The following is a 13,272-nucleotide window of genomic DNA, read 5'->3' as shown; positions in this document are numbered from 1 at the left end:
GACAAGGTCGTTGCTGAATCTTGAAAATCAAAGAAGCATAGCCAATTCAAGGAGAGGACATTTGGGAAGCTTGGATACACAGCAGCAATCATCTTGTGTCACATTTATCATCATCATCATAATCCATCGTCAGTTTGTTCCCCACTAGTGGGGGTGGCCGATTGTTTCCGGAATATAAGTCATTGCTCGAAAGCACAAAGTCGAATGGTGCAAACTTGCCGCATATATTTGCAGACTTTGTTGTGTTGGGATTGAAAGTGCTTGCATGGTTTTCTTACCGTTTCACACTTCCATTTTTAAATATGGTTGAAAAAACCGGTACCCGGACATTTTGCCGAAAGACATTTTGCCGAAAGACATTTTGCCGAAACCCATTTTGCCGAATGGACATTTTTCCGAAACTCGTTTTGCCGAAAGGACTAATTGCCGAAAGGACTAAATGCCGAATGGACAAATTGCCGAAATCATACAAATGTATTATATGTATTATCATAACCTAATAACACATAAATGTCATTCACAAACAGATTTCACTCACAAATTATGTGCGACAGCGCGTAAGTATCCAACAGAAGTGTTATATGTATCGATATTCTCCACAATGTGTTTTAGTCTATCGTTCACGACCTTATATTTTTTATTTGGTGGTGCCAATTGAACGCCAGCTGATAACTGCTCCAGGATTAGTTCGTTGTGCGATTGTTCCTTTATCAACTTTACTGTCAGTCGACGTATCATGGGGTGTGTGAAGGAGACTCGTTGGTCGAAAGCATGGTGCCATCCTTCGATGGAATTGTTAGTACGAGGAAGATCATCAACAACTCGATTGTGTATATTCCAAAGCGATGGAACGAAGGCAGGACGACGTCGACGACCACGCTGCAAGATACCAATCAAAGTAGTTTCAAAATATATAACAAAGTCATGAAGTACGTCATCAATGTCGTCGTCAAGCGATGCCAGTAGCTCGTCGAACGCCTCCGTTACACGGTCAGTTGGAATGAATGCTAGCGATTGGAACGTTTTGATGAGAAGCGCGTTGTCTGGGGATTCTCTGTACCACTGCTGAAGACCAAGTTCCCGTACCTTCCTCCACAGGCATTGGCCGAAGTGAAACAGACAACCCTTAACTTCAGCAGCCGGGAAAGCGGCCCTTAGCGATTGGATTGCGGCCATTTCAAAATCCACCATCACCGAAACAGGAGCCAGGTCATTTCGACAATCCTTCAAGTAGGTAAAAATACGGTCGTATGTAGTTCTGTTCTTGTTCTTTGCGAGACAGTACACAACCGGTATTGTTCTTGTGCCGGCTGCGATCATGTGGATGGTGTAAAGCTGATAGCCATTAGGAGCACTGTCAAATGTTCCGTCACAAAACCAGTGGTGTTCGGCAGCTAAACGTTCCAGGTTTCGTTCGGTTGCGAAAATGTACAAATCTAATTCCTCGTCAAAAAGGGCCAGAAACTCCTCTCCACGTGTTGTACGGCGCAGCTCGTCGGGAATGTCGTCACCATCGGGGGCTTTGCGTTTTCTTCTGACCATTTTCGCTAATGTATCGACGTTGGGTAGACTACCAGATGCTGCCAGGGGAAAATCTTGTGTGCATTTCTGGATAACGTTGCTGGTAGATTCTTCGGAATTAACGGCGCGGTGTTGAATTGCTGAAATAGTCTTCACAACAACCGTACGTGATGGATCAGGAGCGTGAGAATGAGGTGAACAATGACCTTGAAGAACGTCGCAAACTGTTTTCATCCTACTTGAACACTCTTTGCGTTTTTCACATCTCCAGTACGACTTGTCATCTATGCGTTTATCAAGAACGTATACAAAACCTTCATGAAGAATTTTGCGGTTGCCTTTAATATTCTGAATGAATTCCATAATTGGCATAAACTGAGCACAAAACAAACTGATAAAAAGCTTCAATTGAATTTCAAAAAACCGGTGAAATAAGCAGTGGTATAATCTAACGTCTAATACTGATGTCCAAAAACTGTGGATACTGCATATATACTCAATACTCATAGATGTGACTTGATGTCACTTCAAACTAATAGGCTACTGATTTCCAAAAACTGTGGAGACTACATATAAAATAATTTTTGAGCAAACAACAGTAGCAAAGTAATTACCGTATTTTACGGACCATAAGGCGCACTGTCAATAAATTGCTTTGATTAGTTTTTTGTTCATACATAAGGCGCACCTGGCTATAAGGCGCACCGGACCATAAGGCGCACCGGACCATATATAATAGTATATCGGTACTGGTTTTGAGTGTAGGCAATACAGCACTACCACACTTGATCCATACATAAGGCGCACCGGACCATAAGGCGCACGATCAATTTATGAGGAAAAAAAAGAATTGAAAGTGCGCCTTATGGTCCGTAAAATACGGTACTATTTCAAAGCCACTGCTTGAATAGTAACGAGACTTGGTGTCACTTCAAAGTAATAAATACCGGTGCAAAGGCACTGCTTGCATGGTAACGAGACTTGCGACTTGGTGTCACTTCGAAATAATTAGGCTACCAGTTCAAAGGCACTGCTTGCATGGTAACGAGACTTGCGACTTGGTGTCACTTCGAAGTAATTAGGCTACCAGTTCAAAGGCACTGCTTGCATGGTAACGAGACTTGCGACTTGGTGTCACTTCGAAATAATTAGGCTACCAGTTCAAAGGCACTGCTTGCAACGTAACGAGACTTGTGTCACTTCAAAGTAATTTTTTTCCAAATTGTTTCGGCAATTTGTCCATTCGGCAATTAGTCCTTTCGTCAATTAGTCCTTTCGTCAATTAGTCCATTCGGCAATTAGTCCATTCGGCAATTAGTCCTTTCGGCAATTTGTCCATTCGGCAAAATGTCCTTCGGCATAATGTCCATTCGGCAAAATGGGTTTCGGCAAAATGTCCGTGCACGAAAAAACCACTCAAACAGAGCTTGTACAAATACTACCAACCAGACTTGCACACTGCCTTGGCTGAATGCAATGCTACTCAGGGGTCGATCTTAACTTTTTTTTTCACTAGCCCACCGGACTAGTTGCTCCCGTTTTTACTAGCCCGCACGATTTTTCACTAGTCCGACCAGTTTACTGACTTTTCACTTGTCTGATGACGTATTAAAATAAGTGTTTTCAGGCCTTAAAACTCGTATTTTTTTCCGGCAGCCATCGTGGCCTACCGAGAGCTCCTTCTCGACGGCCAAATCTGCGCGCTTGGAGGCCAAAATACAAATAACGATAGCACAAGTAAATAGAATTAAATTTGCCACAATGCTAAAATGATCACTTAGCGTTGTTGAAGCCTGAGCGACGTCCTGCAATAGAATAGTTGTACCACACAATAACTGCTTTATCGCGATCGTATTTCGCTATTGCGGGACCATCTAATGACTAATTTGTTTCAACTGCTCTCAGCTCAGTAAATTGTTTCAACTGCGTACCGCCTTTTATAAAACCTGACTATTCTGTTATGATGTCACCAATGAGCGTGTGAAGTCACTAACACACAGCGGGAACATTTCTCAACTATGAAGACACGTGTTTTCCCCTCCGATGTCAACTAACCTAGTTCTCCTTTTTAACAACGATTCAATGCCCGGCAACATTGAATTGATATAAAACGATAATATTGCCAGCCGATGTAAATTAGCACTTCGGATTAACACTTTGTTAAAATAAACGTCGGGAATTGCAAACAAGACTTACAGCGCTGGTGATCGCAGCTGGATACATTCCATATACACAATAGCAAATGCTTCCACGCAATACAACAGTGGCGATTATGACGCGCTGACCTAATTCTGCGTCACTCTTTGATACAGTACTAGGCTACATATTTTTGACATTTAATCCACGATCGTTCTATTGCGAAATTAAATAATTGGCTAAAAGAAACCGGCGGCCAAACTTGGCCGACTGAGGAGGTAGCACCGGCGGTCATTCAAGCACTACTTAGCGGCCATGGACACCGGCTGCTTTAGGTTTTGTGTTTTGGCTTAGACTGAAACTAACTAAAGTAAAGGCTTTCAGCTTTCAGTACGCACAAGTAGGGATGGGCAAAATAGAATAATTAGCTATTCTAGAATATTCTAGAATACTGAAACCGAATATAGAATACAGATATCTATTCTAGAATAATTGACCGTTTTTACCATCAACACATTTTAATGATTTTACAAAAACAATGAACATCACAAAATTGCTTATTGCAGTGTAGCAAATTTAGGCTTTTTAAATGTTCACCTGTCAAACGGGATCTCATCTTGGTGGCAGTTAGTGTTGAGCGATATATCGAATTAAAATTTACGATACGATATCTTTTCAATATTGATATTTATTTCAATTTCGTGCGATGTTTTATCTATCACAGCCCTAACTCGTAACTGCAAACCCTTACAAAAACGTTGCCGAGGCCAAACGGCAAAAGTTGAAATTGCCTCGGCAATTGCTTTGAACGTTTATTACGAAAAAAATTGTACCAAAACATGTAAAACAAAAAGCGAAAAATATGCTAGAGTAGTCCATCACGGCCGCACTGTTTGATTTGTTGTGATGTAATAATGCCAAAAGTAGCGATAATGCGAGCAACGCGATACGCACGCTGTTTACGGTAATTCACGTTAAATAACTCACGGGGAGGAAAAGTAAGTTAGTTTTGGGTTGATTCAACGTTCGAGTCAGCACAGATCGATTTAATTTTCCCGGCGGGGTGTATTGCGTAACAACAATGCCCAGAAAGAAATTTATGTTTGTTTTACATTAATTCGACATCTAGCGACGTTGAATTATCATAAAATAACGTTAATTGCTCAACCAGGTACCGGTAACAAATTAAAAGCTCCCTGCGAGAAGATTGCCTCGATTTACGTATGCACTAACATAGTTTCGGCACAATTGGGATACTGCATGCAACACAAAGTCTATTTGATAAAGAACTAGCTGTCAGAATCGGAATGATCAGATGCTGTATCGGAGGATGAGGTTGTCGCGTCATCACTGGAATCAGACACATCAAGAGGCTCATCGCTTGGCTGTAAATCTACACTGTCTTCGCCGTTCGCAATGAAGCATCCGCGTTTTGCGGCTTTCGTGCTTTGATACCCATCCACACGCCTCTTTCGCAGAGCTCCATCAGGGTGTTGACTAAGGAACAAATCTATGGCTATGGCATAACGACTGGCAGGAATGTCTAACCATAACCTTACAAGTGCTCGTGTGGCCTCGGCATTTTTATTGCCGACGCTAACTTCAAAGACTGAGAAACTCTTTTCTTAATTAGAACAAAAGTATCGAAATATCGAATATTTTTTCAAATGTCGTATCGTTTTGTTTTTTTCAATATCGCCCAACACTAGTGGCAGTTAAACCTGCACTTGAAAAACATCTCTCTGAAGAAGCAGATGTGGCAGTTACACAAAAATATTGCGCTTGACAAGAAAGATCTCTTTAATGCGAACAACGAAACTCGTACGTTTTTCCTATGCCGGATTGTACTAAACTAAACCGATAAACAATTCTACTTTCGCTGCAGCGAATTCGTTGCGACCAGACGGAGCGGTACGGTGTCGATCGTTAAAGCGGTTTCAATTATCCGATTTCATGTGCATTTTGAAACCGGTTAGGCTTCACAACCGGTTATTCTATATTCGGTATTCTATTTTGCCCATCCCTACGCACAAGAGAGCAACAATACGCACAAAAACATCTTCTCGTACTACAGACGCAAACAATGCAATTTTAAAACATAAAAAAAATGTGGCATGCGGTGTGTGCTTAATATTTATTTATGTTGTAATATTACATTGTGTGCATCTGTAGTACGAGATGACACGCCACTCGCAAGGGTGGTATAATACATGCGTTTGGTTAGGCCTCTACCGTCAGACCTGTCTGGCTTGTTGGGTCAGCATAACTCTTTAGGTCACGGAGGCATACAAGCTCTTTAACTACGACAAGGTAGCAATCCAAAGAGGGAAAAAACGAAAAAAGTAGTCACGTGCTCACTGCTCAGTTGACCGACTTTGCAGCCTTCTTCGTGCAATGTCGCCTCTGGCAAGCAAATTTTTGCAATATTTCAGAGTGACGTCGCCAATTGCCATTTTGTAAACCAAAACTTTTCACCGGCTAATATTTTCACTAGCCAATCGAACTAGTACTGCAACATTTCTACTAGTCCGTGCAAATTTTCACTAGCCATTGGCTAGCTGACTAGCGTTAAGATCGAACCCTGTTACTGTTCTCCAGGACTACCAGTACCACGTTCCATATTCAATCTCTGTTGAAGAACCTGTTTCGGTGGTTAAAAAGCATTTGTTTAAAAATTGTTGTTCCCGGGCAGTTAATGACCTTGCAATAGCCTACAACCCGGCAGAGAAGATGGTGTCGGTTCGCATACCAGTGCCTCTTCACGTGCAACTGAAGTACACAAACTGGCCTTTTCATAGCTTCAAGGTTTGCCCAACAATAATCTTGATTGTGAGCGCGACTTAGCCAAATTCGATCATCGGCCGAAAGATCAGCAAGCAGCTCCAACAAAATTTTCACTGCCAAAGTAATCCGAAATGAAATGACTCTTTTTCAGACTGATACAATAGTTATTGATAAAGCAACCTCAACCCTGACAAAGATCATGGACAATCGAGAAGGAAATTGGAAACTCCAACAAAATACAATTAAAAAAAATTGTATAGAGGCTGCACAGAGGGCTGAGGACTATGTTAACATTTTGCTTCACAAATGCAAATCGTGGAATGGCCCCTTTACAACGGCTGTCGAATTGGAACAATGTGTTCAAAACTTTACAAATGACAATTTCCTGAAAAATATTCTTCGAACCAAGGTTTCATTTCGAAAGCACACGTCCACACAGAACGTAGTGACTTGGCCAAATTTGTTCAAAGTAAATCAGATTAACATGGAAGAACTGAAGGCAAAGCTGAACCTGACCTTGATTCTAACTAAACAGTGTGACTCGGTGAGTGACCTTCCAGAAATTTCATCAGAAGAAGACATATTGACTGCACTGCATCTTATTCTTACATAATTATGACAATGGGAGATGCTGATCCACAACGATCCAGAAATGAAGATGTTGATCTTGGGGTAAATGAGCCGTGCATTGTAATTTGGGATGCTGGGAACAAAAGAAATTGGCATCTTGGAATTTGTATGAAGAACAATGGTGATACAACTGTCTTACACAATTGAGTATTTAAAAAGTGCAAGTCATCCCAATGAAAGTGTGAATCAGAGGTGGAGATACCTAAGCAGACCTGATGTCCAATATGCTGCATCTATACAGATAATGCCATGTAATATACTTGGTTCATAAACTTCATGGGATATGTCAGGAAAGAATATGACATTTCTCTTGGATAACTGCCCCATCATTGGGGGATTATTCAAAGCATTTTACTACAAGTAGTTTGCTACGTAGTACTATTATCATGAATCAGTATAATTAGTCTACAGAACAGTATAATTATTAAATACTACCACAGACATTGATTGCTTGCAGTAGCTCTGCACAGTGAACATTGCTAGTAGTAAATCCGATATTTTTACTATGTAAACCAGGCTTGCAAATTCGTCTTCAATGGGGCAAGAGTCAAGCATGCTTTAAATAATGGCGAGAGTCTATATTTCTTTATTTAAGTAAAAAATATCCCTTTTGCGTGAGTCCAGTTGGACTCTGGCGGAGTAATTACGCGAGTTCCGACGAGAGTGCGACTCTAATACTCTCCTCGAGTTTGCAAGACTGTAAACAATGGCCATCTTGAATGTCACCACTGTAAACAGTAAGGCCAATTGCTGGCTAATGGCGACATCATAATGGCCATGTTACTGTATTAAATGCATTATTAACGTTAAAAGTGTCATTTTCGTTTTTTAGGCATTCCGGACACCGTTTTTGCCGGCACTGTCTCAGTTTTTCTCCAAATTTATTGAATTATGGCTTAAAATGCTCAGGAAACAATATACTTTAAAATAGCCCTGGGTGTCACCAAAATGATCCAGAATGATAACTTTTTTAACCATATGTACAGCCTACCCCTAACCAAATCAAGAAAACTTATGAAAAAGTTTCATACTAAGCATCAATTTACTGTCGACGAACTCTCTTAGAAAAAAAATTGACAACACATTGTATTGTGTGTACTGATGCACTGCATTTGATTGTGTAATGTATTGCTTATGATTAATGTCCTAAACGTTGATTAGTCAAGTGACAACACGTACCAGTAATTTGCCCAAACTACAGAGTTTCTTGTCCTAAAGTATTTGAGCGCATCATACACAATTTTGCATCATTGTTTTGTACAGTATACTATAAGCCAGTGCTCCATTATCGAAATTGAAAGTGTAAGCTTAACAGGCAAGCACTGACACATGACAGAAACGAAAATTTTTCTTGTTTAAATTTCGTCATTGGTTTGTCCAAACTTGTTGTCAATTTTGTGATATTTTGCCCACAATATGTCTCAAATTTAGATATTTGAGCATAACTTAAATTCTATTGCTCTTAGAGCTAAAAGTTCTCTTGGAACAAATAAATACATGGTGTTTCTGATTCCACAGAGCCAAAAATTAACTTTCTACGACACATGGATCATGAGTTATGCTATGTTTTATGATTTTGAGCCCCCCGCATACAACTTTCCAAAGTTGCATGGACATTGGACAGTTAGAGGTGCAACAACTCCAAAACACCATCAGATATGTTTTTAGGTGTAGGGTAGGGCCACCAACCACCATTTAATCATAATTTTTGTTGAAATTTTAAAATTTTAATTTTTCACTGCACCCTAGATTTCATTTCAATTTATTTTTGTTTGTCGGAATGCAGTAGAAACGGTATTGTGGAATAAAATACAAAATACAATTCAAAACTGTAGCCGAATAGGGCACTAGCCGAATCAGACTGTAGCCGAATCGGACTAGCCGAATAGTAGCAGACCCGATAAACTCTGCCTAGTGCCTAAACAGTTTAAAACATTATTACAAGTCGAGTTAACAATGAAAAGCTCGACTTACGTTCACATTCTCTGGCAAAGTGGCCATGTCCCCCACAGCGATAGCAGACATCTGTATGAGAAAATAAAATTGATTTGTCAAAGCAAGATCATTGATCTGTCACAGCAAGACTTTTTTTTATAAAAGCTGTGACATTAATCCACTTTATAGCTTGTTACTTGCACACATGGGAACAGCTGATTGAATGAACAAAGGGTCTTTCGCTATTCCTGGCTAATCAGTTTGAATAATTGTTCAACACTGAGCAAGTGAGCGTACTTAATGTATGTTATTGTGATGTAAGCTTATTGTGCACTAGGCCATCATAGAATCTGATTATGCAAATAAAGTTATTTCTGACTCTTTTGTTGAAAAAAAATATCTACGTATCATTGAGAGTCGTGAGGTTCTTGTGGTACCAGTACAGTGAATAAAAATTGTCTCCACTGGGCGACTGGGCGTCTTTCAATGATTGTAATTGATTAGTAATTCATTTAATGAATTTAATTGAGTCTAGGACAGGCTAAAAGTTTGTGAAAATATTATTGCATTGTTTTAAAGGTCAAGGAATGCATTGGTAATCATAACAAAATGCACTCATTGAAATGAAGTTTGACATTATAAACTTCAGCTTGAAATCCTACAGCTGTCAATAAGCATGTGGCGGTTGTGGCCACCTCAGTCAAAGCGCCACCAATAAAACTTATTAATTTGACCACTCCTATGCTACCTCACACACATTTTAAGCTAAAATTTACACATAGGACACTTATGGAGATTAAAAATAGAGTTTGTAAAAAACAGTTCCTTACCAGATGGTCTTTGTCTGTATCCTCCACGACTGTATCCTCCTCTACCTCTTCCACGCCCATAATATCCTACTCCACGAGGTCGTCGTTGATAGTAGTCATCTGCCTCAGGACAATCCCGAGCGAAGTGACCAGTCTTTTTGCAGGAGTAACAGGTATCTCGAGGATTTCCCTGGTCTGAACTTTTACGACTATCATGATCATCATGGCTGGTACTTATTTTTCCAGGCATTTGTTCACAAATATGTTGTAACAATAACAGTCTACTTTTAACCTGTTCCAAATATATTTATTATGGTATATTAAACAGTAACTCAGGACTATTAATACTACAAAAAGCACTTAATGCCAAGCAAAAAGCCAAGCAGAGAAATTTACAATAAATATAGTTATTACTTTCTAAAATCTCTACAGCAGTGGTTCTTAACCTATGGGTAAATACCCACATGTGGGTAATTTCAGGATAGCAGGTGGGTAATCAGCTGAACCAGAATATTTAGAATTATAGATGTAACAAACAATGTCACAGTTGTAAGTGGTAAAGTTGCTTTATCACTTAAACTTTTTTTTGATGCTTTGAGTCCGTTCAAAACAACCAAACAAGCACAGTGATATTTTATGATTTTTAAAATTGTTTCGTCATAGTGATTTATTTTTCGCATCATTTTCGTTGCCGGTTTTATGTATTTCATTTTTGTGTTCATTTACAGTTCATTTACAGTTGTTTTATGAGCAAGCTTGATGGCTGCGTTGCTGTTAGCAGTTGTTTGAAGTAGTTTATACAGTGTAAATAGTGTACATTTAGAGTTAGTGTTGAGACGAGCGAGCTATATTCTTTTGAAGATGAAAGATTGGGAAAATTCTGGGGAATGATGGGGAAAGCATATCCAAAAGTTGTGCAAAACCGTTGACTATGTTCCCTTCCACTTATCTCTGTGAATCAGCATTTTCAAGTGTTGTTGCTTTGAAGTTAAATTTCGAAACAAGCTGTTAGATCTGAAGTCAGATTTGCTTTGTGCAGTATCCAAAATCAAACCCAATATTGCATCGATTGTACACAAAAAAAGCGCAAATGTCTCACTGAAACTATTGATGCCGTTCTTTACATTAAATGTTGTTTTTGCTGAACAACGCTGTTTTATATTTTTAATATGGTAAAATAGATAAAATTAGATTTTGGGTAATGGGACTTTGATCTGGACAGACAAAATGATGAATCGGCGAGGCCTCACTGGAACATGTTGCTGCTAAAACGACCCACTCCAGTCCGCAGGCGATTAAGCTTCACCCATTCCTTCTGGGGTAGTTCTGCTCCAGGTGGGGTGTTGGTATTGGGAAGGACTGTGAATTGGGTTGGTCTCGCAACTTCTCTCCATTCACGGTTTTAAACTTCGGAAATGTGGAAGTTTAATTTGCAGACAGCTGCAGCATGTCGGGAAAACGGGCGTCGACATTTCGAGCGCTGAGGATTTTGGGAGTGCAAGTTTAGGACAATCTGGTTGAGGAGGTGATCATCCCTTGACATAGCTTGTAGGACCAGACTACGTACGTGGTTTTCCCTACAAAGTCTACCTGGGGCGATGCCTGATAGTACCGGAAGAAAGTCAGTGGGAGCTGGAAGCAGACAACCGGTGATTATTTTCATGGTGGTGTTAAGGGGTCTGCTACTATTCGGCGAGTCCGATTCGACTAGTCCGATTCGGGGAGAGCCCTTTTCGGCGAGTGCCCTATTCGGCGAGGTTTTGAAATTTTTGAAAGGAAATTATCGGGTACCGTAGCCTAATTATAATTGCCGTTTTTACATCGTTTTAACGTCGCTAAACGTTGAAATCGTGCAGAAAGGAATAAAAAGAAAATGTTTGAACTATTAAATTAAAATTCTTCATGTCAGTTCAGTTGTTTTTATTTCTGACCATCATATGAAAAACAATACACGTCAACATAGCAAAGGTAGAAGCGACAAAACGCGAACGTTAAAACGTGCTTGAATTCGTCATGTCAGTTCAGTTGTTTTTCTTTCTGATCATGATATCAAAAACAATACGTCAACATAGCAAAGGTCGAGAAAAAGGTAGAAGCGACAAAACGCGAACGTTAAAACGGGCTTGTGACCGAAGTAAGTTATTGAGTTGAAAGAAATTTGGCACGTCGCAACACTTTCAGAAAAATTTAAGATATGAAGGAAAAATAAAACAAAGAAAATGTTACAAAAAAAAAAAAAATAGATCATGTTTATGTCTATAAGTTAGTACTTTTGAATGGTTAAAATGATTAGTTTGGACCAACAAATGTGTGGCCTACAGCTTGGATTGAAAGGAAATTATCGGGTACCGTAGCCTAGTTATCCCGACCAGCAAAAACTTGTTCCAAGAACACAGTTCATTTTTACATTGTAGTAACAGAATGAAAAGGCTAAACAAATGTGTGGCCTACTTTAGCTTGCTCTTCAAAAAGTCATAAAGTTGATTATAAAATGATTTTTTCTTCTTGATTTGAAAGTGACATTCCGTTACGGTATGCGCAATTTTAAAAATTCAAAACCGTGTTTAGACGCTAATCGAAAACCACGAGATGTGCGAATAGGTGAAGAAAACTGTAGACTTTTAGGAAGAATTCTTTCTCTCAAACAGCAATGATTAAACTTGAGATGCTGATATAATTTACTAATCTTCAAATTTCATTCACAAGTTTCCTCGCTTTTCTTAACACGTCCTTGCCATATTCTTTTCTGATAATGCTGAAAATTGAATGAGGCTGTTCACCAGGCATTAAATTAAATGATATGAGATGTTCTAATGGTGCAAATTAAGCTAAACTATCACAAGATGTATACAGTGACAATCTGCTTTTATTCCGACGTTTCGTCAATCAGACACGACTGACTTCTTCAGGGGGCTAGACCAGGTAGTGACTACCTGTCTAGCATGGCAAAACACAGGACATATTGCTGAAAACAACTAAACATGCAAAATGAAAATTCAACTTCTGGACAAAAACTTATCGCGCGCAAAGTTTGAAATAAGTTAGAAAAAAGGGGGACTTAATTGCGATCAACAAGAAACTTAAATAACAACAAGATAGGAGAGTGAACGGCATGAGTCATGAATCGAGTTTTGTACGCACTACTGCACAGTTTTACAATCAGCATGAAACCAATTTTAAAAAACGTCAAATCAGCACTTACAATAGTTTTTTGTAGATAGCAGGAAAAGAGATGCCATCAAAAATTCATCTGAGTTTGTACAATTAATTAAAAACACCTCTGTTGATTGCAATAATTGCTTTGTTTCTTTTGATGTTGTGAGCTTATTTACTTCCGTTCCTCTCAAAGAATGTTTGCAGATTATCTCTTTACTACTTTCGCAAGATAAGTCTTTACACGAACGCACTAAACTTTCTATCAATGACGTCACAGAAGCTTTGAAATTGTGTTTTGAGT

General features: G+C 39.3%; 1 protein-coding gene across 2 annotated transcripts in view; it reads right to left on the bottom strand.

Annotated features, from left to right (window-relative positions):
- The window catches only part of LOC145766426 (uncharacterized), a 55,451-nt gene extending 45,348 nt beyond the window's left edge, over window positions 1–10,103 (bottom strand). For both annotated transcript variants that reach the window (XM_082578132.1, XM_082578133.1), the window contains exons 1-2: window positions 9,837–10,103; window positions 9,046–9,096 (exon numbers count right to left, since the gene is read on the bottom strand). In XM_082578132.1, coding sequence (XP_082434258.1) covers window positions 9,046–9,096; window positions 9,837–10,065 — 280 coding nt within the window. In that variant the 5' untranslated portion in view covers window positions 10,066–10,103. The remainder of the gene's footprint in view (window positions 1–9,045; window positions 9,097–9,836) is intronic.
- Between the last annotated feature and the right edge of the window lie 3,169 nt (window positions 10,104–13,272).

The sequence above is a fragment of the Aplidium turbinatum genome, chromosome 3 (assembly GCF_918807975.1).
Source record: "Aplidium turbinatum chromosome 3, kaAplTurb1.1, whole genome shotgun sequence".
In the NCBI taxonomy this organism is placed as follows: Eukaryota; Metazoa; Chordata; class Ascidiacea; order Aplousobranchia; family Polyclinidae; genus Aplidium; species Aplidium turbinatum.
Note: the sequence above shows the minus strand (reverse complement) of the source record. Positions and strands in the feature narration are given on the sequence as shown.